Source organism: Zootoca vivipara, chromosome 2, assembly GCF_965207765.1.
Source record: "Zootoca vivipara chromosome 2, rZooViv2.hap1.1, whole genome shotgun sequence".
In the NCBI taxonomy this organism is placed as follows: domain Eukaryota; kingdom Metazoa; phylum Chordata; class Lepidosauria; order Squamata; family Lacertidae; genus Zootoca; species Zootoca vivipara.
The window spans coordinates 99287891-99314925 of record NC_142584.1 but is presented as its reverse complement, the minus strand read 5'-3'; the positions used below and the strand labels follow the sequence as shown (position 1 = coordinate 99314925).

The 27035-nt window shown below is 42.1% G+C and overlaps 1 protein-coding gene across 3 annotated transcripts in view; it reads right to left on the bottom strand.

Annotated features, from left to right (window-relative positions):
* CADPS (calcium dependent secretion activator) overlaps nt 1-27035 on the bottom strand; it is a 384452-nt gene that overhangs the window by 79062 nt on the left and 278355 nt on the right. For 2 of the 3 annotated variants that reach the window (XM_088662501.1, XM_035106762.3), the window contains 4 exons: nt 24321-24427; nt 16536-16692; nt 13608-13749; nt 782-928 (listed from right to left, as the gene is read on the bottom strand). In XM_088662501.1, the coding sequence (XP_088518627.1) occupies nt 782-928; nt 13608-13749; nt 16536-16692; nt 24321-24427 (553 nt within the window). The remainder of the gene's footprint in view (nt 1-781; nt 929-13607; nt 13750-16535; nt 16693-24320; nt 24428-27035) is intronic. The other variant, XM_035106769.3, reaches the window with a different exon arrangement.

Here is a 27035-nt window from a genome sequence, read left to right as displayed (position 1 = left end):
ATCTAAGCAACAGCAGCTTTGGGATGCAGATCTTCTAGCGGCATTTAGGGTTGGGCCCAAGCAACTTTGCCATCTAGGACAAGGCACCCCCCCCCTTTGCTACTGCATTTCGCAGCATCTGAAACCGCCCCATGCTTCAGGCACCATAGAGAAGCCACCTGAAGTTTCACAAGGCTTTGCCAAAGTGTCCAGAGCAGCAGGTGGCAAAGGGGCATCCCTGTTCTGATTCCCTAGCAGCAAGAAAGTGCTCGTTCTGCTGCCCCTCCCGACCCGCCGCTTGAGGCAGGTGATTCAGTATGCTAGGGCCAACTTTGAAAGCACTTATGCCAACAATGTAAATGTTGCTTTCTTTCTTTTTAACAATCATTCAGGAAAGCAGGAACAACCAGGTAAAGCATATGGGCTTTTAGATCCCAATAAAGATAATGGCAAAATTAGCTCAGTACAGGATAGTTTCTTTTTAAATAGCAAACATCATTGACACTTATCTCATGGTTCGCAACAAACACAATAGTATTTTTTGGTGCGCCGATCCAAACCTTATCAACAGGTATGTTGACAAGTGTCAAGTGTGGAAGGAAAAAAATGCGTTCGATACAGACATCCGTGCTAAATTTTAACAGAACGCACGCCAAATTTAGTCCTTCTCTACAAAGAGACATCGATCTCGCTTGTTCTCTTAAAGAGGCTCTAGCAAAGTCTGACGAAGAGAAATAAACAATCCATATCCATGCCAAGGAAACTTTTGATTTAAATGAGATCTATTGAACTGAATACACACTCAGCATCATATATAGCAGCCATCCATGACGGTGCAGAAAAGGCAGGCATTTGGGGGATGCCTAGCGGGATGTTAACTGGTAGATTTGGAACTTTGGGGAGATTCACATTTGGTAGGTTCACATTGGGCAGATTACTTGTTAAACTCCTGTGGAAGAAACAGACAGAAAAAGAAAAAAATACCATCACGGTGACAATGCAGATGCAGCAAAAGCACAGTGGCACTCATAAACAAATCTGCAAAGTTCACAGCAAGACGACAGTCAAAAGACCCAACCAAAAACATTTCAGAGAGAAGCATGAATATGGAAGGCTTGGTTTTTTTTTTTTTTTAAAAAAGCAGTCTGCAATTAAAAATAACAATGACAAACAACAAGTTGCTTAAAAGAAAAGAGAGCTGGGACAAAAACGAAAGGAGAGACGTTTATAAAGTAGCAAATTAAAACATCAATACAGAAGGACGTAACCTACATAGATCCTGAGGACTTTTCAAAGCACAGAGACTGGTTCCTATTTACAAGGAGGGAACGTACTTCAGAGATCCAAATGTACAATAGGGAGGACACAATGACATAGTTACTCTAAGGCAGGCATCCCCAAACTGCGGCCCTCCAGATGTTTTGGCCTACAACTCCCATGATTCCTAGCTAACAGGACCAGTAGTCGGGGTAGATGGGAATTGTAGTCCAAAACATCTGGGGGGCCGAAGTTTGGGGATGCCTGCTCTAAGGCCACAGTCCCATATACACTTTACTAGGGGGTAAGTCCCATTGGACACAGTGGGACTTCCCTCTGAGTAAATATGCATAGGGATTGCACTATAAATCTTAAGAGGAATATGTTTGATTTTTAAAATTTCTTTTAAAGAATATAGAATTTGAGCTTCCTTTCTCCATATAAATACTGGTACTTTTTTTTTTTGTTATGGACTCAGGAAACAGTATTCAAACTCTCAACAGCTGAAACAAACACTTCCTACAATTTGGGTAGGTTTGCCATATGTCCAGGATTTCCCGGGCATATCCAGAATACTGGGAAAATCTGGACACATGGCATCCCATGCACACATACCTATAACTATCTCTCCCATCCAAGTGGAGAGAGAATCCTTACATGCATGGGTTATCTTTGGCAGCCACAGAAAGTTACTTATTGTTTGTTGATAGCGATTACCACCAAATTCTGCTCAAAACAGAATTGGGTGGTGAATGTGTGGTTCTGTCCACAGCAGAACTGAACTATAGGAGATTTGTAAGCCTCTATAGGGGACTTGTAAGCAGGTGCAGAGATCTCCTGGCCTGTGGCACAGAGGGTAGGGGAAAGCTTGTGAAGCCACCAGAACCCAGGGAGACTTGTAAGTGTTCTGAGTGAACTGGCTTCAGGAATCCAAGGCTGGTTTTCCAGTAGCTGACGTGGTGCAAAGGAAATGAGAGCAATACATTTGGCACCAGTTTGGCTGCAGAAGTTGCCAGAAATAGGAGTACGTACAAGACACCATCCAACCATCTTAGGGACTCGCGTAGGGTTTCCTGATTGAACTGGCTTCAGGAATCCAAGGCTGATTTTCCAGTAGCATGAGAAATTCCAGCAGACTTCTAGACTGGAGAAAAACTATTCACCCCAATCCTGTGCACGTTTACTCAGGATTAACTCCCTCTGAATTCAACAGAGTTTACGTTCAAGTAAGGGGGTCTAGGATTATAGCCATGAAGTCTAGTTTTATGAATATGAACAAGAGCTAAGGGCCACTGATTTCACAGGACTCACTCCCAATAAATGTGCCAAAGGACTGCATCCTTATGCTGCAGTTCTATGTATGTCTCCTCAGATACAAATGGTAATGTATTCTATGAAATTTACTCCCAAATTAAATATGTGCAGGACTGCGGCTCTTTAAAAAATATTATTTTCCTGGGGATTGTTATGCAATCTATACCCACATTTTCGTTCCTAATTCTAGTGACAAAATGAATGCCTGAAGGAACGAGCTTGTAAGATTGCGGATTTGCTACCCTTTAGACTTGAAATATGAGTTCAGAACCTACTTCAGCCCCAGACACTGCAGATCAGGATTAGCAATAGTAACATAACTATATGATTAATAATAATAATAATAATAATAATAATAATAATAATAATAATAACAATAGAGAATCACTTTTTAATGCTCTGGGACACAATGAGATTTGGCTACATTTTTTCAGTGCGATGTGCATTCAGCTAATCATTTCTGCTAGTGAAAGCCAGCACAAGGATTCCCGCTAGTGAAAGGGAGCTTCCCCTTCTGTGCCTCACCTGCTCCAGGAGAACTGCCAGGACACTATGGTAGTGGGGTGGAGAGGGAGATGATTCCATGAGGCAATCATAAGTTTGCACTGACGGAACAATCTCATTAGTGCTGCACTGACTTCCACCCATTATTCTCCTATACTCCCCATGACTTCAATATGGAATCGGCTAACCTCTAGAGCAAAATTATTGTTCTGGGGCCGCAGCACTCAGCATTCTAGAATCAGTCGAGCCCCTGCTGTGAACAGCAGAGGTTGTTTCTGCGCACCCATTTCCCTTCCTGACTCTCCTTCAAATGCACAAGAACTTTCGGAGGGGAAGAGCTGTTCTACCGGGGAACAGACTCCCACGGGAGGTGATGGACTCTCCTTCCTCGGAGGTTTTTAAGCAGAGGTTGGATGGCCATCTGTCATGGATGCTTTGGTTGAGATTCCTGCATTGCAGGAAGTTTGACCACGATGACCCTCGGGGTTCCTTCCAACTCTACAATTCTATGATCATATGATCCCATTCCCAATTAATAATGTTAATCGACAACAAGGTGGTAAGTTTTCTGGGGCTACTGGAGCAAAAAAACAAACAAACAAGAACACTGTGATGAGCAGGTGCCAACCTCTCAGCCTAATACCTGGCTCCCAAAGAGGTGGTAAAAACCACGTCCAACCAGCAGTATTTGACTGCAGGAAGTGGCTCACATAACTGAATACTCCTCCATGCCGGGAAATCCCCTGTATATAACAAACCAGGAAGGAAGGTAGGCTGAAACCCTACTTTATGATAACTACTTGGAGAGGGGGGCATTTTTTGTGCAGAGAAGCATTTGGTCATGTACTCATCTGAAGTGGTGCAGTGGAGCCTAGATAAAGTTTATCACTACAATGAGAGCTATGATTCCACCAAGCCTGGTCCCTGAAACGTGATTTGACTGACTCTCTCTATTGAATACATTACCATGTAATAAAATACATATTCCATAAAAAATACACACGGGAGGGTTAGTGACTGCAGACGCTTCATCTGACGAAACAGATGCGACCAGAATAATGACCTCACAAATGAAAACATCTTGCAAGTTTGGTACCTAGAAATCCACTCTCTGAGGATTTTTATGATGCTCTCAACAGGAAACAAACATTTTAGACATAAACAATGCTCACTGAGGACAGCTGGTTATAGCAGACATATTCCAGAGATGACAGTAAGAAAGATATACTCTCATATCATTCATTTTTTTTAAAAAAATACAAAAATCAAAATGATTTAACTACCATCTGCCCAGTTTAAAGAGAAATGAAACTCCTCTCCATACAATTATATACCACCCACCACAGAGCAAGATTAATTCAGAAATTCCTTGCAGTTTCATTATGAAAGCAAATCACAGCAACCAGATTAAAGTCATAGAAAGAACTGTACACTTGAGAAAGTTACTGGTATGTATGTGAGGGTGGCCAACATTTTGCATATCGATTTCTTTTCTTTTTGAGATTGGCATCATCTCATTGTCCCATGCCAAAATGTGACTGACACCATAGGAAGCCAATGCTGTGGCCTCCTGAAGTTGTTGGGCTATAACTCCCATCAACCACAGCTAGAGGCCAAATGTCACAAATCATGAGAATTGTAGCCTAACAGCCAGCAAAGGTTGGCATAGATGGTGCTGTACCATTGTCCTCCCAACAGTGGCAACGCTGCCACTGACCATGACCGGGGCAGGGCAGGGTGGCAGCAACATCGAGGCTGCAGTGTGCACCAGCAAAGCCCGGACCTTGCCACCGTCCTGCTCTGCTTCTAACCTTGGTAAGCCACAATGACGCCACTCTCAGGAAGGCAGTAGTGTGGCATCCTCACTCCCTGCTGGCTGTTCCTACATCTGGAGGGCAGCACATTGGCTACAGCCGTATTATACAGCCCACGTTTTAGTATAATCTCAAGCGGGATGTGACAGGGAAAGTGCATCTAAGGCTAAGGGTTCAAAGAAGTGGTATGCATGTGCAAAGGACAGGCCTACGTGAAAACGTTACATGGAAACCTAAAAACAAAACTCTGGTTGTGTGCCTGTGATTCCGCTCTGTGCACACCTATTCTTTGTTTGGATCCCAGCCAATGTATTTGAATACAGACACTGACACAAAACTGTTTCTGAATTAGATTTTTGTGCAGTGAACCTCTGTGTGTTCGGCTGCTTTTCCAAGCCACTTTTGCCCAGCTATATATTTGTGTTGCCTTTACTCCATGTAAATATGATGTAATGTTTTCAAACCATTCCGGATGAAGAATGAAATGTTGAGTTACCACCAAGTAGAAAATTCCTTCTGCTTCAACTATAATAGAGTAGCAAGGTTTGGCAAATGGGTGGTGGGGTGGGAGGAAGGATGAGATCCAGCCATACTCTGAGTAGACCCACTGAAATTGATTAGTAGTATGACTTGGTTGGATATCACCTTAGGTCGCCAACAAGACAACCATGGGTACAATGGAAATCTCGAGGCCTTCCTCTGGCACCCATGAAAGGGAGAAAGAAGGGATTTGTGCTTACATATGGCTAGATCTAGACTTTGTCATAATTAGAGTAGCCCATTGAAACCAATGGGACATATGATACTCACGACTGACTTAAGTCCCATTGACTGTAATAAGGTCTACTCTTAAGTAAGGATCCAATCCACTGTGTTTTAATTAATGGAACTGTTGACTCCAATCCGGTGGTTTTATTTTTCTAGTTAAGGCTGCTATCCAGAAGGCAATTATGGACTCTTCAGTGGGACCAGCTTATTTCATAATTATATGCCGATTTGCAATTTGTTTGCAACCTAAAATACTGCATAACCCTTTAACACAGGCAAATGAATGCCTCTTAATCCAAATTGGAAATGAGTTCTCAGAGTGGCTGAGAATCTGTTACAACTTCCAAGATTGATAGGCATATTCAGTTGGACATCAAATGTTAAGAAATTAATTGAAGCCATGTAAATTCATGAAGAAAAGCAACTTAAACTTGTCAATCACATATAAATACATTTTTAAAAAAGATGCTTATTATAATATTTAAAAGACACCGGATATTTAGTGTTTAACTAATACACTAAATACAACGTGTATTACTGTAGTTTTACAGGGATAAGCAATATTAGTCATCCCTACTGATTTAAATGGGTAAACTCTGAGTATGACTAATGTTGGGTATCACCCAAGAGGTTTACTATTAATAAAATATTTTCTTCCCTCGCAGTCAAGTATTAATGCAATGTTGTTATATGGTGCTGTGTCCACACATACATTTTTATTCCATTTCTTTTAAAAGCCATGTTACAACTCGGTTTCTTTTTTTTTACAGTAAACTAAAACTAAAATACTGCAGTATATGTAAGAAATGTTTACTTCTGAGCTTCTCTATTTGGATTTTTTTTTTTTGCATGGGCAACTGATCTTATTTACACATCTAATTATCTCATTTGAAGTTTCAGCCAAGTACTCACATTTGCACCTAACAGTAATAGCACCTGCGTGTTACTAGAGCCACAGAACGGCACGTATGAAAAATGACAATGCTTCTAAATATCACCGCGTACATTTCTCTCTTATAAAAGTATCCCTTGTGTTGCAGTCAAATTGGATAAGCTGATGCAGATTGTCTAATACCAGTGGGGCAGATATGGGTCCTGTGCTTGCTTCTGCATAGCTGACAGCAAGGTTGGCTACTGCTGGGGGAGGGCAAGGCAGCCAGAATTGACTTCCACGAGGGAGCAAGGTAAGGACTGCTTACCGTTACCGCCAGCTGTGTGGTCAGTATTCCTGCGAGCGTACAATGAGGTTTCCTCCGGGCAGGTCCTATTGGTCACTCGCCACAATTTCCAGGCCCATTCTGATGCCTCAGAAGCCTAGGCTTCGGGGTCTACTTCAAGGACTGTTGGTGCTCCCAGCCATGGCCTGCTCATTGGAGGGAGAAAGGATGACATGCGACCTTACCTTCCTAGAATTCTTCCCCATCCTGGTGGCTGTACATATCTGGGTTGAGGAATGCCGGAACTTCAGGGTCTGACAATCAAGTGGTGCTGAGGGTTCTGGCCTTCTGACCTTCTGGCTGACCTTCTGGCATGGCCTGAGGTTGTTATGGCCATTTGTGCTCCAGCTGGCTAACATCTCCTTTTCAGCCAGTTTTTGTTCTAGGGCTCAGTAATAGCACAGCGGACACTCTGTCTCAATTTCAGGAGGATGGCTTTTGAGCTCTGGCACCCGGCGCTCAGTTGGAGCCAGGGCCCTTTCCTGAGGACCTGTGGGCACTTGGAGGCACGACGTGATGGAGGGAGCATGACAGTCCATCGCGCCTTCCACATTCCAAACGTATTCCAGGGCATCGTCTTCCTTTGAAGCCTTTAGGTCTCATGCCGGGGTGGGCCCAGACTCCCCTCAGGCATGAGAGGTGCATGTCCTGCCATACCTTGTGCCCCTTAAGAACTGGGGGTTAGCCACAATGACCATGTCCTTGCATGTAGCTGCAACCACCATCTTTAGTAAATTCCTCCAGTTCCCCACCCCCTGCAATTACGTCCAATTCCGAAGGCTGTTGCCAGGCTGGCGTGGGCACCACCTTACAGCCCCAGGCGTGGGGAGATGAATTATGTATGGTCTCCTCAGAGATACCGTATTTTTCTGTATAGAAGACTAGGTCCCCCCCCCCTTAAAAATAATGTCAAAAATTAGGGGGGCGTCTTATACATGAGGCCATCTCCCAAAATAGGGGGTGTCTTATAGACGGAAAAATATGTTATATGGAAAGTTTTGGGCACCATCTGCTGGACGAAATATGAGAAAGGCTTTTCCCGTGAGTACTGATGCTCTCTTTCTCAGGGCCTACAGCCTATTGCCCCCCCCCCCGGGTTTGAACTTCTTTGTTTTATAAAAAATATTTATTTCTGTGGTAGTCATTACTCTTAACAATGACATCAAATCGCATCAAAGTACAGTATTAATGAAAATAATGCATTTTTCTTAAATGATTTCCTGTAAGGGACACACAAGCCCTATTCAGGCATTATGTACACAGGCAATTTGCCCTGTATGTAGGTGTGAGTGAGGGGGCTCCAGCAAAGACAAGTATGTTAGCTTTACCTACTCTGTGTCCCAAAACACACAGAAAGCACCCATAGATACAGGAGGCTCTCTGCTGCAGAAAGTCACCTTCCAACTCAAGGCAGCTGATGGAAATGGATGTGGATGGGGGTGGAGCTAACATGCTTGTCCTGCTGCCCTTTCTCATGTGGTAGCTGACCTGTGTACCGTGACCTTGCTCCTGATGAGCCAAGTTCTGTTGACTAAATTCCTCAGTGCATTGAAATCTGGGTGGTTGCTGAATACCCTGGAGTTCATCGAGCAATGAGTCCAAAGGTGTTGTTGCTTTGATCCCTTCCCTCATGTGACTATCTGCATTTAATCTCCAGTGAATAGATTTATCTTGCATATTCAGCTTTTTGGAAAATTGTTCCTTCAGTAGCACCTTAAAGACCAACTAAGTTTTTATTTTGGTATGAGCTTTCGTGTGCATACCATCTGAAGAAACTGAAGAAGTGTGCATGCACACGAAAGTTCATACCAAAATAAAAAATTAGTTGGTCTTTAAGGTGCTACTGAAGGAATTTTTTTATTTTGCTTCGACTCAGACCAACACGGCTACCTACCTGTAACTTGGAAAACTGTGTTAGGGTTGCTGCCTTGCTTCGATTAATTTCTCCTGCATGGTTTTGTCCACAATTATTGTGGGATGGAACACTGGGGCAGACAAGTCACAACAGTTCCTAGAGTGTCCACTAACAGGAACTCACCTGGAGGGACACCTGACTAAGTTCAGCTTCCTGTTCCTCCAGATATGCAGATGAGATGGATTAGCTGGCAGATAGAAGCTCCCAGCCAGCAGCCATTCTCTCTCTTAGCCTTTTCTCCTTCAATGGGAACACATCTCCAGAGAATCTCCAGTTAGGATGGTTCTCCCTCTCGGCCTGTTGCCAAGAGAGAGACCAGATGGAGCCTCACTTTACTAAGAAGACTCCAGATGTATATATCTGTAACTTTTCTACGTAAGCCTGCCTTTCTGAGATTATACTGTTAACTCAGGATGTCATGTGAGTAAACTCTATCTTATTTTAATACTATTGTGTCGTGTATTTCTTTTAAGAGGGAAAAAGGGGATTTGCCAGGAAGTATAATATTGAAGTATAATATTGTTGCAGAGGTTCTAACAAACCTAACGCTCACGCTTTGCTGTGCACAAAAGGGGAGTGTCACCCTGCTGATATAGGAAGCTTGCTAACACAAGCTTGGATAGGATCTATCTAATAATATATCCTAATCCACATCCCTAACATTCCCACAATTACCAAGCTGTGCAAACCTTTCAAAAAGCAAGACGACTCACCTTGATAAGGTTTGCAGCTTTTGCAGAATGAGTGAAATAATAGTAACTATAAAATAAAACAAAGAGAGGCATATTTATACAGCATTTGTAAGGACTCTTTGGTGCTTACAACACTTATCTCTATGTATGGCTCGAGTTAATTTCAAAGGTGCTCTGCAGCATTTTGCTACATTTTTTTTAAAAAAAAAACTACAGTCTCTTATAGAGCCATCTGGTTAGGTTAAATAAAGTGCCATATATTTCAACCTTGATTTGCAGGCAGGCATGTCAAAAGGTCTATTCTAAAGACTCTGTGTTGTGATAGAACTTCTTGGCCTGCGAGAGGTAATGAGATTCCATCCACACAATTCGACCTAATGATTCAAAGCAAGATAGCAGAAGGCTCCGTGAGACATATGCATCTCTTGCTTTCTCTTCCAGATAAAGCTGAAAGCTTTTCTCCAATTCTCTCAAATGGGAAGCGAATATTTGCCAGTAATAATTTACACTGTATGGAGGTCACATTATTAGCTTTGTTATTAACATAGGCTGAAAACCCTATATATGCTAAAGCAGTGGCTTCCAACCATTGGCTTCTGGCGATTGCACCAGGGATGAGGAATCTGTGGCCTTCTAAAAGTTCTTGGACTACCATAACTGTCACTGCTGGCCTTGCTGTCTGGGACTAATGGGAGCTGGAGTCCAATGACATCTGGACTTCCCCCCAGGTCCCCCACCCCAGCACTCAGTCTATGGCTGGACTCCTCTAGGAGGGGAGGCAGCCTCTCTGTACAAAGTACCACTGTCATTAGCAACGGGATTCCGAGGCTTTGTCTCAGTGGTAGGTGGGAAGAACTCTGAATGAAATAAAGCTCCTCCTACACAACATGGACAGGCTGAAGGTAATTCACACTGTGATGTGTCAAGCTGAGTCCTGAAAGGAGTAGATCCTCCTGAAAGACAGGATTATACTTCTTAATGATGTTACTTCTTAACGATGTTCAGAACAGGATGTTGTTGTTGTTGTTGGCATCTGTCTGTCTTGAGAGACAATGGAGTGTGCCTCCAGGGGTGAAGTCAGACCGCTGGAGGATGACAGAGCCTGCTATGGCTGCAGAGACTAGTATTTAGTAACTGCTGCCTCCTGCTGCCTCCTGTGTTGTTTTTGCTGCATTAGCAGCACCAAAGTGCAGTCTTGTCCAGGGCACAAGACTGGGCAGTGTGTATGGAGGTCCAGGGGTGCCCAGAGGACAAGACCCTCTTATTGGCCTCGCCAGTGTGGCCTAAAGGAAAGCAGAGCAATGCATTTGGCACCAGCTTGGCTGCAGCAGTCGCTGGAAATATGCCATCCAGCAATCTTTGGGACTCCACTGTGGATTTGTGTAGGGTTTAGCCCTTTCTTCTCAAAGATGTATTGCAAGGCAGCGGGTAATGGAAGAGGACGACTGCTTGCAAAAGTAAAGCAGTCTGGAATCTCCTGCAGCAGAAGAACTCTACTGGCTTGCAGAACTCATCCAGAGTAAACAGCCTGGGAATCACCAGGGCCAGCTGAAGATGGCTTAGGTGACTGCATGGAAGATCTGTGAGGCGTGCTCCAGAATTGCCTGCAATGTTGCCAAGTTTGTTAGGGCACAGCTAGAGTGCCCAGATCCGTGCAGTCTGGCGGCAGTGCTGTGTGGCCAGTCCAAAGATCTGCACTCCTTGGTGTCCTTCGGTGTCCACTGTTTTAATTGCCATGTTGTTTTATTGCAATTGCTTTATTTCGTATTTCAGTTATGGGCTGGGCGAGGCTGCTGTCTGAAGTCCGGGAGAACCATGGTCGGTGTCTGAGTTAGATGGTCCAAATCAGCATAAGGCAGCTTCTATGTTCCTCTTCCACTTGTTGGCACCATTCACCCCCATCAAGCAGCAGCCCCTGTTCCTGATTTGGATCGCTCTCTTTTCATATTCAAAATCCAACAAAGTCTTCATGAATTTACATTTTCATTTGTGAATAAAAAATGGCACATACAAATACAAATCCAGTTACAGGTAGGTAGCCGTGTTGGTCTGGATCGAAGTAAAATAAAAAAAATTCCTTCAGTAGCACCTTAAAGACCAACTAAGTTTTTATTTTGGTATGAGCTTTCATGTGCATGCACACTTCTTCAGATACCTATCTGAAGAAGTGTGCATGCACACGAAAGCTCATACCAAAATAAAAACTTAGTTGGTCTTTAAGGTGCTACTGAAGGAATTTTTTTTAAATACAAATCCAGTGTAAGAATTTAGTGAAGCTGACAAAAGATTGGTATAAATAGACAAGTGTAATCCCTCCACCGCCCGCAACCGCATGGCATGATTCAGCCAAAGACACACGTTTAATTCCCTTAGATTTTAACAGGAGAGTTAACTACATCCTCAAGTCTCTGGCTGAAATCAATGGGACTTAGATATGCCAGTTGCTACTGGAGTGTGGCCATGTTAGGCTTGAAGGGCATTTCTAAAAACAAACAAAAAACCCCCACCTTTATACAACTTTTAAAGATAACATATAAAGAGAAAGCCCTGCGCAGCTTTCCTGCACAACATCACCACTAAAATCAATAGATCTTCATGCACAAGGTAAGCAACTCTGATACAATTAAATATCCCTGAATTAATTTAGAAACAGAGATTGCTATTCAAAAGCAGCAGACTTTTATAAGAAAGAGAACATGTGCAGGAAAAAAAAGTGACTGCAAACAACAACTCAATTATGCAGATCATGGAACTAATGTGGAATAAATAAATTGTGGACTCTGGCTTGGATCTAATAGACCGAACGGCATGTTTAAAAAAAGGAAAATCTAAATTCATTTAAAACTACAAAGTGCATAGATGTGTGCACTATCTCTCAAGTATATGTTTCAGTATTGTTGCCTAAAATAAAATGTAAAACAAAATTTTTATGGTGCAACTATTAATTAATGTATTTTCCAAACATGTTTTGAGACAAGAACCAGTTTTCTTTGGTGAAAAGAGCCTCCCCACGAAGCACATTTGCCCCTTAGAGGTGATTTTGACGGTTTCATTACTTGCCTTGGCAAGTAACATGCAATTCCACCTTTGGGCAAATTTCCCTGGAGGTTCCATCTTTTTTCCTGAATGCTTTTTGCTTGATGGTAGGGTCAAAAGAAGAAATTGCTTCCCAATAAGAAACTCATAGTCAGTTCACACGAGTACTGGGAACACGGCACTTATTAGAAAACCACTCAATGGGATCAGGATTTTTACATGCCATCAAGTTTTTGATGTAACAGCAGCAACAACAATAATACTGCATTTGTAACCCAAACTAGGCATCAGCCTTAACTGAATACGGAAAAGAATATGTTTCCCCCTGCTTCTTTCATAAGGAAAATAAGTGTTGCAGGTTAGAATCACAAGGCTCAGGTGCACCAACTAGTTTAGTTACTCTTGAGTACCTGGATTTAGGCTTGAGTCTAAGATGTAGGTTCATTTATGCATTACTGGCAGTGGGATAGGAGTTGCTTCTTAGCAGTTTTGTCCCACATCACCTGCAGGAATTCCATTAGCTGCAAGCTGAGGCCAAGAGCCAGGTGGCAAGGAACCATTTCACTAGCCCTGTCCATCAACTCAAAGATCAGCCAAATACTCTGAAAAGAATTCTCTCAGCCCCGAGTGACTTGGCCATCTTCATCATCCTTCCAAGCAGCAAGGCGAATCCTACCACTTGTCAACTGACCTCTCACGTGTGGTAAGTGATCCCAAGCGCTAGCAAGAATGATATGGAAAGAAGCTGACCCACGATTCAGCTTTTCCTACGTCAGATCATAAGTGGTTAGTATCGCTTAGTGAAGAATACAGCACTATGCTTAAGTGTTTAATAGTTGGGCTACGAAGAGCAAAAAGAGATAAATGAGAGAACTTTCACTCATGCTCTACCTATGCATTCCAGAATCCAAAGTTAACAATGCATAATATACTGCAGAGTAGCTATAAAGTCTTCCATAAAACCAGTGGACTTCTCTTTCAAGACCTTCTATTTCATGCACCCAAACAAAAAAAAATATATTCACAGAGCATCTACTGTTTTACTAATTCATCTGCGTATGAGTCCTCTTGTACCCGAAAACTCCAATTGTATCAAAGGAGGTTTCCTTACTTTACTGGCTCCCATGACTCCCGCTCAAATCCCCTGTGAATTGACTGTGCAATTGAGGATTCCATGAGATCGACATATCTAACAACAAGTGGGGCAAACAGGTCTTGAAGATGTTTGTGGTATTTTCCATTGCACAAATTATCTAGAATAAATAAATAAAAGCATGGTAAGAAGTCTTTCGCAGCAACCCAAACTGTCATATTTATCACACAGCATAAATATTTGAGCTCAAAACAATACTTTACAGGGCAAAACAATTCAGCTAGAAAAGGTCCTGGCAAATAAAAGGCTTTGCCACCAAACTATTTACTCTACATTTCAGTGATTTTTATGAGTTCAGTAACTGCAATATTACCATTTCCCTTCAAATAAGCAAACAATAAAATCATACCCATTAGTGGCAGCACAAGTATTAGCAAAACCGTTGTGTTCTTAGTACTGGGTACAAAAATGCTGAAGATGCTTTGTACCGATTAAGATTTCCTTAGGTGCGTCACTTTAAATCCTTGGATCTTTGATCCCATATAAACAATACAGTGGCACCTCTACTTACGAATAACTCTACTTACGAATGTTTCTACTTACAAATGGAGCTCCGTCTGCCATCTTGGATGCAGTTTAGATAGGATTTTTTCTACTTACGAATTTTTAGACAGGGTTGCTTTGACTTACGAATTTTTTCTCCCAATGCATTCCTACGCGATTCGACTTACAATTTTTTTTGACTTACAAATGTGTGTTCAGAACGCATTAAATTCGTAAGTAGAGGTACCACTGTAGATATAAACTGAACACCAAGGCATCATGGGAACTGTAGTTTTTTATGAGTGTGAAAAATGCCATGAAAAATCCCTGTATCCAGCTCTTTGGAACTACAGTTTCCATGTGTCCTTGAAGGGAAACTGCAACCTGATGCAGGTCTGCTTGGAAGTAAGGTAAAGATAAAGATAAAGGGACCCCTGACCATTAGGTCCAGTTGTGGATGACTCTGGGGTTGCAGCGCTCATCTCGCTTTATAGAGTATACAGCTTCCAGGTCATTCTGGCGAACCAGAGCAGCACACAGAAACGCCGTTTACCTTCCTGCTGGAGCGGTACCTATTTATCTACTTGCACTTTGACGTGCTTTTGAACTGCTAGGTTGGCAGGAGCAGGGACCGAGCAATGGGAGCTCAACTCGTTGCGGGGTGAGCCAGAGCCTAGGGCTTGGAAGCAAACTCCACAGTATTCAATGGGGTTTAATTGCAGTCTTAAACGGGTTCAAGTTTATGGTATAGAATGTCCTTAGGCTTGCACCCAGTGCTCATCATGAAATTTGTAAGATGCAAGCTCAGATGTTATTTCATAGATATTTGTATTTATTTAAGATTCACCTTTCAACCCTCTTCAAACCCCAATCCCACTCACATCTTTTTGCCACGCAATGCTCAACACTCTCTGCCTGCAGGTTCCCACAACCTAGATCAGAGTTTGGGAACCTGTGGCTCTTTAGACAATGCAGGACTCTAAATCCAATCAGCTCCAGCCAGCATAGCCAATGGTCAGGAATGATGGGAATTTTAGTGCAACCGGATCTGGAGGGTTGTAGGCCTCCCCCCATCCTAACTAGATAGTTCTGATTCATCAGCTGGGAATCATTAACTTACATCAACGAGCTATTGCTATGAACAAATTGGAAGGAGAATACGGTAGCCATAATAAACAAAAAACCCCAACCCAGCAATCTGCACATGCATTATAAATTCCTGCACATTCCTTCACTGAAGTTTTGACTACGGCTGTCCATGCTACCACAGAGCAAAGCTGCTTTTCTCTGTGAAACATGACTTCTTTCTCTGGTTGCATGAGCAACTGAAGTAGAACTCTGCAGTGGCACATGTGGTTCTCGCTCCCATTTATTATGTATGCAGAGTGGTATTCAGCTAAGGTTTACTCAGAGTATACCTACTGAAATTGATGGCCTCAACACAGTCACGCTAACAAAAAGCATTGCTAACAAGCACCACCAACCAACTGGCTGGTGCTATTCATTTATAAGCTGGTTTCAATGAGGCAATAGAAAGGTTTGATACTGTCTTTGAGGAGTTTACATATGTAAAGTACATACAGTCATACCTCAGTTTAAGTATGCCTCGGTTTGAGTATTTTCAGTTTAAGTACTCCGCGGACCTGTCTGGAAAGGATTAATCCACTTTCCGTTACTTTCAATGGGAAAGTTCGCTTCAGGTTAAGTATGCTTCAGTTTAAGTACTCCACAGACCGTCTGGAATTGATTAATCCACTTTCCTTTACTTTCAATGGGAAAGTTCGCTTCAGGTTAAGTACGCTTCAGGTTAAGTACGGACTTCCGTAACCAATTACACCCATGCTTCGGGTTAAGTACGCTTCAGGTTGAGTATTCCGCGGACCCGTCTGGAACGGATTAATCCACTTTCCGTTACTTTCAATGGGAAAGTTCGCTTCAGGTTAAGTATGCTTCAGTTTAAGTACTCCACAGACCGTCTGGAATTGATTAATCCACTTTCCTTTACTTTCAATGGGAAAGTTCGCTTCAGGTTAAGTACGCTTCAGGTTAAGTACGGACTTCCGTAACCAATTACACCCATGCTTCGGGTTAAGTACGCTTCAGGTTGAGTATTCCGCGGACCCGTCTGGAACGGATTAATCCACTTTCCATTACTTTCAATGGGAAAGTTCGCTTCAGGTTAAGTATGCTTCAGGTTAAGTACAGACTTCCGGAACCAATTGTGTTTGTAAACTGAGGTACCACTGTAGTTCCCTGAGCATGAATAAACAATAATGCCTTTCTTCCAAAACCACTGAGAGTCAAACGAATTAGCAAAGGCCGCTTTTATTCCACAAAGAACCAGGAAACAACTGTTTTGCCCTATCAGAGAATGAACATTAAACGTCCAAATGCAATACGTACAGTCACTACGAAGCGAATCATTTAGAAGTTGGAAGAGTGGAAAGCTGTCCCAGGTATCAGGGGGCTGGACCTCTAGCGCAGCATCCATGTCCACCGCAAACAAGGAAAGGAAGGTTTCCGCATGCTCAACCATTAAATCTGACCACCAAGCAAAGGCCTTTAAATGGAGTACGGGAGGGGGGGAAAGTGAAAGAAGTATTAGTGATATCCTAAACCACAGTGCATTTCCGCACACGTAATAGGCATTCTGAAAACAACAACTACTAATGGGGATCCTACTGGAAACTAGCTTTATTGTAAAGAGAACAGCAGTGCAAAACGCTCGCATAGTGCAGATATGGTGTAGCCATCAAGCCCCTGCCACGTTTTGGCAGGAACTTCTCCAGGAGCGTTGAATCAGAACTGCATACTTCGTCTACATATCTGTAATGCAACAGAGGATGCCTGCCTGTTCAGTTTACAATAACCCATTCAATTCCTTTTAGATCATGCTATTTGCTACAGGGGTAAACTAGTTCTTTGTCTAAAATATAAAACATCTGGGAGTTTCTTCACTGTGTTTGCGGGTTTTCTCCTTTTCTTTCCCACGATGCTGTCAAAAATCCATCTAGAATTGGACTGACAACTGCAATGTGAGAACAGCACTTTCACGGGAATTGACTGGCCCTAAAACACCTCACATTAACAATGCAAAGTCAACCAATCAATTAAAAAAAAGATCCCTACCTTAATTTAACTCATTTAACCTTTAAAGTAATTAGAGCTGGTTTGCCCCACTTAGAATGGAAGAATTACCACCCAGTTTTAGAAGGTTGGCATTAGAAGAACCATCAAGCCAGGGTGTGCCTACAGCAGGAAATAAATCTAAAGTTGAAAACCGAGAAATATCAGTGAAGTAACTCTTTTGTCATGCGGATGGGTCCTCGAGAATTCACCGTACAGCTTTTCTGAAGTGACATTCACATCATACATGACTCAGATGTGAATGTGTTTGGAACACATGCATGCGTGTTTAAAATCACTTCTGCTTAGGAACATGCAGTATGAGTGGAGCTATCAACAGGACCTTGTAACTGTTAGGCAATACGGAAACTATTCAACAGCTTGGTGTTTATACAAGGTAAAAAAAAATGTCATTAGCATTTACCAAGGGGAGAAAAAAAGTTAGACTTGACAGTGAGGAAAAGGCTAAGTATATTTGATGAAACAGCCACTTTTAAATCTGCCAATGCGGTCCTGCTCTGTGTTCCATCCTCCGAGGAGGTAACACTGTCAATCTGACAGGAGCAGTGCCTTTTCTGTGGTGGCCCCAGAGTTATGGAATGTGCATCCCTGAGAGTTCTATGGTTTGTATCCAACTAGGTCATACTCAGAGAGAGTAGACTCACTGAAATCAAGGACCAAGAAAACAACAACTGACTTAAATCCAGTGTTTCTTTTCTGGGGTGTGTGTGTGCAGGGGTATGCATACCTCTAAACATTTTGTGATTCTAAGTTTGGCCTCAATGAGGGGCAGTATTTCAATATGAGTAGGAAAATTAGAGTACTCTCTAAACATCTTTAAAACAAAAAAGCACTGCTTAAATCCATTGGGCCTGCTTTGAGAATGTCTTAGTTTTGTACAATCCATGTATTCTTCTCCAAGCTCTTTTCAGAAGCAGATGACGACCTCTTTATTCTGCCAGTCATTTCTTGAGTTAACAGCAGATTTCCAATTGCTGATTTATGTAGTTTTAAATGATTGTTTTATACTGTTTCAATTAGACATGTCTTCAATTAGAAATGTTTTGTGGACATTTTTGCTGGAAGGTGGCTAAGAAACACTGTGCATAAAATGAATAAGTACATACAACTGAACAGAAATTGTTAGTGATTAATCATGTCAATTGCAATGGTATATTTTTTAATCAGTGGATGGGGGAAACGATTCAAATAGAAATGAATGGATGGACTGAACCCCTACTTTGTTTTGCAATGCATTATTTTCGAGACATTAACAGAAATTAATAATCAACATTCGAATGATTCACTGAAGGGCCCAAATTGCCAACTTTCTCATTCTAAACTATTCCTTAACCTACTCAGGCATCCTTTTTTTTTACTACAAGTAGTGCTCCCTGACATGGATTATATTAATTTTTAACAGGAAGGCCCGAGGAAGGCAGGAGGAATTGTACCTCTGATGTGCCAGTTCAGACATAAAGGGGCTCTCTTTGTTCAGATACTGGTTTTTTTGTCCTGGTTCCCACAGAAAACTCCTATGTGGATATGTGCCAAGGGATCCATAGTATGAAATATCAAGGCATGGTGTGAGGGTTTAAGATCATATAAATTTGAATCGCTATATAGCATTATAGTTCCATGACACTTTAACATTAAGAGCTCTATATTACTTTATATGTAATTGCTATAATCGTTTTACTATTTTCTATTAATGTCGCCTTTGTAGATATCTGATTTGCACAAGTATCTGATTTGCATCCTATCCAGATTTTCAGGGGAAATTTAATTCTAACAGACTAGTTGTTACGGAAATTTCATGCAGATGAGTTCTGCTGGATCACACCAAAGGTCCATCTAGTCCAGCATTTTGCTTTCCACAATGGCCCATCAGATTCCTTTCGGAGATTTCAAGGGATTGTAATCCTTAAAAGTTCTGTATTTCTTCCCTGACAAAATAGTGCACAGCGTTGACAATTTCCTGCTTTGTTTGGCTCAGGTTATCGATTGCTTTTGTTATCTTTATAGGGTTTGCTTTATCTTCTGGACTAAAATACCGTGTTATAAATCACACTGGATTGGCAGCAGTGGAAGATACCTATCAGTAATAATGTCCACACATAATAAACATACCTATGAGTTAAAAGAGAGAGAGAGAGAGAGAGAGAGAGAGAGAGAGAGAGAGAGAGAGAGAGAGCTAATTCTTTAGAAATTCAGAAGAAAGGATCACGGTCATTTCCGAAGAAAAATGCTTAAGTATCAGTTAGCTTGCACTTAGTAAGTCTGTTCATTCATGCCAAGCCTATTGCCCTGTTCTTTCTCCAAAATGAGAGAAGTAACATGGTGCTACTCAACAATCCAGTTCAACAAAGAAAAGTTTAGTATGCCATCTACTTACCTTCTTTGTCCCAAGCATGGAAAGGAAGTGTCCTCTCTACATCACCACACCTACAATTCCCCTCCATACCCATGGGAACTCATGTATATATATGCATGCCTCCCAGGAGGTAAAATACATATATACATACTCCTACGTATACATACATAAGGAGAGAGAACGGCAGTACTGAAACTGCCTATGGTAGCTACTGCCTTATAAAATGCCCTGTTACTTGGTTTTGCGGCGCCGGGGGGGGGGGATGTTTACAAAAAACGAGACAAATGGCATAGACTTAAAGGCTATAAGATGTCTGTTGGGATCTGAACAGCAACTTTAGCTTTCGCAACTGTTCATCAACACAGTTCAGGGCCCTTTTGCTTAAATGGAATTAATTGTACAACACATATTTAATGATAACCTTCATTGTTCTCTGGGTTTTTTTGGGGGGGCATAGCTGCCAAGTCTCCCATTTTCCCCGGGAAATTCCCGTTTTTCCAGCTGTTCCTAGTTGAAAAACTGGATTTTTTTGTTTTTCCCCGGTTTATTCTGGCGCGGTGGCCATTTTGGAACTGGGCGAAGCATGCTCAGAAGCGACTTTTGATGCTGCTCTGCCCAGTTCCAAAATGGCTGCAGTGCGACTTCTGGCGCGGCGGCCATTTTGGAACTGGGCAAAGCAGCATCAAAAGTCGCTTCTGAGCATGCTCCGCCCAGTTCCAAAATGGCGTCAGCGCTACTTCCGGTCTGCTATTTCTGACCCGGTCCCTTATTTCTCTTACAGCAACTTGGCAGGTATGTGGGGGGGGGGAGGCAGGGGTGAGGAGTGTTTTGCGCTTGCTAATTGTTAACAAACGAACTATGAACTAGGGAGAAATAGTTTTCCTGGTGTTTCAATACCCCCCCCCCCAAGACAGCTGTTTCCCTTTCTGTGTGGTTACACTTGGTATAAGGAATTTTAAAAGGTGTGCCCATTAACAGGTGTGTTCATCCACTGTGGATTCTACAATACCCTCCCCATGTGCTCATGCTGCCGTGTCTTAAATGGTTGTCAGTAAGTGATGTAAGGATGCGTGCGAAGTCTTCAGTGAACCTCAAGTGAAAAGTACCTATGAAAACTCATGGAAAGTAAGAGAAAGGAGTGTTTCTGTTTTGTCTTTTTGATGGTACAAAGTCGGTAATTCTGGAGGGCGAGGGGGAAAGGCAACTGGCCATAGCATCTATAACATCAGCAATCTACACTACACTTACTTATTTTATGGAGGAATCCTAATTCCCAGCAGGGCTGAACAGAGTGTAAAAGTCACTGCTGCAGAGAAGAAAGGCCTGGATCAGGCCAATTGTGGATAGCTGGGTCGACTTAAGATCCAGCAGATTTCTTGGCCAGGCAAGCTAACCCCCTTCCCTTCCCTGAAACACCCCATTTCAAGGGTTTGCGCTGGTGGGGATGCCACTAGAGACCATGCTTTTGGAGGGTGCAGTGGGAACCTCAATGGTGGCAGAGCTCCCAGCGCCTTGCCAGTAGATCCCAGCAAATCCAGGTACTGCCCACATCCTAACCTCCTTCAGCATGGCAGGTCAGGGGTTAGGATTCCTCTGTTGCACATTAGTCCTCTTGAGCTATAAAATCCCAAATAGATTTGCATTGATTCTCTAAATCAGGGATGGAGAATCTGTTGCCCTCCAGGTGTTGCTGGACTACAACTCCCATCATCTCTGCATATTGGCAATGCTGGCTGAGGTTGATGGTAGCTGGAGTCCAACAGCAACTAGAGTGCTACAATGCCTTATGAGGAACGGCTTAGGGAGCTGGGTATGTTTAGCCTGGAGAAGAGAAGGTTAAGGGGTGATATGATAGCCATGTTCAAATATATAAAAGGATGTCATATAGAGGAGGGAGAAAGGCTGTTTTCTGCTGCTCCAGAGAAGCGGACACGGAGCAATGGATTCAAACTAAAAGAAAGAAGATTCCACCTAAACATTAGGAAGAACTTCCTGACAGTAAGAGCTGTTTGGCAGTGGAATTTGCTGCCAAGGAGTGTGGTGGAGTCTCCTTCTTTGGAGGTCTTTAAGCAGAGGCTTGACAGGCATATGTCAAGAATGCTTTGATGGTGTTTCCTGCTTGGCAGGGGGTTGGACTGGATGGCCCTTGTGGTCTCTTCCAACTCTATGATTCTATGATTCTAGGTTCCCCAGCCCTGCTCTAAGAGATAACTACTTTCAGTCAAGGTGGGCTCATATACTAAGGGTCCTGTGTGGGCTTGCTGTTCGCCAGTGGTCCATCTGCATTCTACTTGGGTAACGTTGGACTAGCAGAATTGTGTGCGTGTGTACTGGTCGCTACAGACATGTCCCTTGCCAACATTGTTCCATGTGGTAGCTCTCAACATGTGGTGAACTGCTTTCCTTACAGAACCTATGCCTCAAAGTCACAGCCATTGGCCACTTGTATCAGTTGTTGCCATTGTCTTGCTATCGAACAATGACAGGTTTCTCATTCCTTCACAAGGTGTATTAAAAAGGCGAGATAGTGAGCTGGGAGGCTCTCTGAATTAACATGGCTAGCCTTTCGACAACAGGAAAGCAGAATTTGCTCCGCTCCTGAACCTTGGATCAACACTCTCTCCATATGTACATATTGTATATATATTTATATATACTGTATACCAAAACAATACACACGATGAACAAAATCAGAGGAAGGCTATAGCTATCCTAGCTAATAGTTTTGGCATTTATTTTTATTACCAGCAGCGGGAAACTACCGTATATAGAGATCGGTGTACGGTGAGCAACAGAGGTAAACAGGCTGAGGAAAGAGCCCAGGCAGGTAGGACAAGTGTTTGGGATGTAACTGCAGTGCTTGTAAAAATAAATCCATCGCTACATGCACGGGCTGGAGAATTTCACCCCACATTGGCCCTGCCATGTAGGGCTACAATTCCACAAGCAGTTCCGACAGAGGTTGCTGTTACATTCCTTGGCTCCAGAGTTACAAAGCAAGGATGACCCAGGGAAGATCCCCTTAGGAAACATGGCACCGAGAGGGCATGCAGGAAAATATGACAGGAGGTGACTTGTCTCATTCACTTTAGTCACATACCTCTTTCCCCTGCCAGGATCATCCAAGATTGAATGAACAGTAGAAAAACAGGGAGGAAATTTAAATATGCAATCAGGCATTAGTTGGGACTCGTGGATTGCTGCGCACTAGAAATGAATTAATTTTACTCTGCTTTTATTAGACATCTGATTGATGGTAGTTGTTTTTTTTAATGGCGAAATTATTTATGTTAAAATGTATTTAATACAATATAAAAACGTCAATGAAAAGGAAAGGAGAAAATGGGGAATTAACGCTGCAGTGTTAAAATTTAAAAACAAAGGATAGTTTTATCTTAATTTTAAGAGGATCATTTATATATAAAAAAGGTTATCACAGATCACTACATTTTTCAAAGAACATTGGATATGAGTTTACATGCAAATTTAACTTCATATATGCACCTGTATATGGGGGGGGGGGGATGAAATCCTGGCACCACATGAAGGCAAATGCACACTGACTACTTAGGAGTCAGAATTTCATTTTTTGGATTAATGCATGTGTGCTTTAAAATCCTAACAGAATTCTAAGCTGCTTTAAGAGTGGCAACTAAACCAGCTCTCCCTTTGCTGGAGAACTTACTCACTGAAAGGCACAAGTTGTGCCAAGACTTCTGGCAACATAAATAGTAACTGAAGCTGTATTCTTGGGCCCTGCTGTGCATGCTTTAGTTCCTTGCATATTAAAGCATATGAACAACTGAACATCTATAGAGACCTGACCTAACCTGGGCAGTTGTCAATTCATTGGTTAATTTCTATTATTGGCTGTTTGGTACATATAATATGGCTTTTGCACAACAAGAAAACTCAAACCTCAACTCATCTTAGCCCACCTCTTAAATTAGAAACCTTTTATGTTGTAGTTATTCAGCAGTTAAAAGAAAAAGAAAATTGGCCAAATTTTGCTGCATTCCACAATGATTTAATAAATCAACATAAAATTATTAGTGGTAAACTGACTTCAAAGCTGAGGTATACCAAGTGGAGTAACCCAGGCAAAAACACATTATATTGGAATGCAAAGTATATCCTTTTGGGGTTCTGTTCTTGCAAGGAACAGCAGCAATCAGATTCTCTTATTGCAGATCTCTCCTGCAAAATCCATGAAGTTTTTAACGTTCCGACGTAATGTTTTCTCTATGGATTTCTCCACAGGTAATCTTCTCCGAAATGTTACATTGGAACAGAGCCTGAGAATAGAATCTGACCATTGGTGGGTACGATCCATAACTGAACTGCCTCTTTAAACCCCAGCCCAACTGAAAAAGCATGTAAAGTGATGGTTAAGCAATTATGCCCATAGTTGTTTAATCAATCTTCTACAGTTGAGCCCTATATGCGTCTACTCAAAAGCATGAGGTCAACAGGATTTTACTCCCGGGTACGTGTGTAGGGGATTGTAGTCTTAAATATCTTTCCCTGTAAAATTATTTTTCCTTTTAGTGATATCTAGTTTTATTTTGGGGGGTAGATTTGCCTTGCTCACACCCTATGGCATAAAGAATTAGAGGTGCAATACGCAGAGAGATGACACTTGGTCCAATAGCTCCCCACTCAGAAATGTTTAGGCCACAGCTGCTCACCTCTGCATGGTGCTCTTCATTCTGCTGTAGGACTTCAATTACCAATTCCGCCAAGCGAATTGTATCTTCTAGCTTTTTGGCAGGTGTGACTAACCGACCTACATTTTCTGTAGTACAAGAACTTGAATTAAAATGGAGTGAGACAGGATAGGCTCAATGTAAGGCCAACAGATTGGTTGCTTTAAAAAAAGAAAGAAAAAAAGGAACAGAACAGAAAAGAAAAATCCCAGGGTAATTAATAATAGTAATTTTTAAAAAAGAAAGAAAAGAGGAACCTCTACTTCATGCAAGGGTTAAAATGCTATGTAGTTAGTACTGAGCAAACCATAAAGCCACGTTTGTTGTTATACCATGAAAACAGTGCTCCAGCTTTGGATTTAAATATGCGGTACAAATTGTTTTACTTTGCAGTATCAAGTAACTACTTGAAAATGCATTTCCTAGAGACAGCATCTTGGTCTTATCTGCATAGGGAACATCTGATTTCACAGTTTATGCATACATATGGTTGTCCTGGGGATCTCAAACACTGTTTGTGATTTTGAGCATTATCTAAACTGATTCAGAAATGAGGAACGTTAGAATACAGGATTTAAGCTAATTCATCCCAGTTGACACCAGTGGTGTTACACCAGCTTACATCTACATTTGTGTGTCATTACGGTGCTCACTGTGGCCACTTCAACAGGGGCTGATGGGAGCTGCACTCCAAACCACCTGGAAGGAGGGAAGACCAGGCCTTTTCTTCGGCTGGAACTCGCCGGAACTCAGTTCCGGCACCACTCAGGTGGGCACCCTTGCTATTTTTAGAGAACGAGGGAGGCAGTTATTGTCACATGGTGAGTCCCGGCACCTCTTTTTCTAGGAAAGGGGAAGAATTGCATTAGCAAACTCTAACTATACCCACACCAACAGATCTCTCACTGAGCCTCGAGATAGTGACAAAACACAAGGACTGCCAAAATGTGCTGTGCCCAGTGCTCCTACGTAGTAGTTAGGTAGAAGAACGCTTTATTTAGGGCACACTATAGATTACAGTATGGTTATCCAGATAAACCAGGCAGAGGGCCTCCCTGTGGAACGGCCTCCCATCAGGTGTCAAGGAAATAAACAACTATCTGACTTTTAGAAGACATCTGAAGGCAGCCCTCTTTAGGGAAGTTTTTAATGTTTGATGTTTTATTCTGTTTTTGGTGTTCTGCTGGAAGCCGCCCAGAGTGGCGGGGGAAACCCATCCAGAATGGCAGGCATAAATAATAAAATTATTGTTGTTGTTATTATTGTTGTTATTATTATTGAATATCCAATTATGTTAAGTGATTATTTTCTTTTTTTCTTCTTAAATAAAATTTCTACACCGTCCTTCATCCGAGGATCACAGGGCGGTTTACAGCATAAAAATACACACCAAACAAAACAACAACAGTCCATGAGACTATTAAGACAAATCTTACTGACAATGCAATCCAGTTGCTTAGAAGTTTGCCCTACTGTGTTCAATAGGACTTTCCCCCAAGCACATGGGTATGGCATTGCTGCCTTAAGGTCAGTGTTGAATAAGGTCAGCCTTTATAAACAATTTCCAGTGTTTCTCAAGAACTTAGAAAACATTAGCTATAAACTTGAGCTGAGCATATCCTTCCACTGGCTGTGTATATGCCAACCAGGTGAGCCTCAGCGTCCTTGAATCAATTTGCAAGGCCCTTAGCAACGAAGATACCTTAAGGGCCAAACCATTCCTAACATTCCCACCTGATCACTGAGGTCTTAGGAGGAGTCACTGTTCATGGTCCCCTATGGCTCGGACGCACTGCTCCATCCACCAGGAACCACATGCTCAATACTGTGGGCCCATTTCCGTGGAACTTCTTCCTGGCTGAGATCGGAAAGCTCCCCTCGCTGTCGAACTTCTGCCGCCTGGTGAAGAGCTTTTGATTTCGAGCAAGTTTTCTTAATTTATGGTTAATTTGAACTGGTTTTAAATTGATCATTGTATCTTTTTAACCTTACCATACACGGCACTATGTGGTTTATAAATTGTTGAACTAAACAAATTATAAGTGGCAAGTTACCTATTCATCCCAAGTTGGAAATTCCATGTTCATAGGGAGTGAGGTCATTATTACACCAAGTGACATTTGTGAGCAGACAAAAATAAATAAATGTAATTTATAAGTGTTCTGTTATAAATTATATTATTTTCATCCAATGGAAAACTTAGGTTAATGATTCGCAAAGGCTGTTTTTTTAAAAAATAAATCTACTTTGAGGTATTTTTTTATATATAAATTTATTACATTTGTATCCATCTAGTCCAGCCTCCTGTTCTCACAGTGGCCAACCAGGTGCGAAGCCCGCAGGCAAGACCTGAGTGTGTGGTTGTTTGACCACTTGCAATTCCCAGTAACTGGCATATGGAAGCACACTGCCTCCAACTATGGAGGCGGAACATAGCCATTGTGGCTAGTACAATGCCTTGGCTACTGGATCCCTTTGGGGCTGTATCCTCCACTCACACTTGGGGAGAGGCTGAACCAGCAGATATAACCACAAGCTTACCTGCAAGAATTTGTCTCTAGGTGAAATGCAGATTCTTCCCAAGCTTAATTTTCTTTTCGACAACTTTTTAAAAAATAAATAAATTATAATCTCCTCCATATTAGAGAACCATATTGTGGACAACTGGAGCACTGCTCAGTGAAACGGCATACTTCT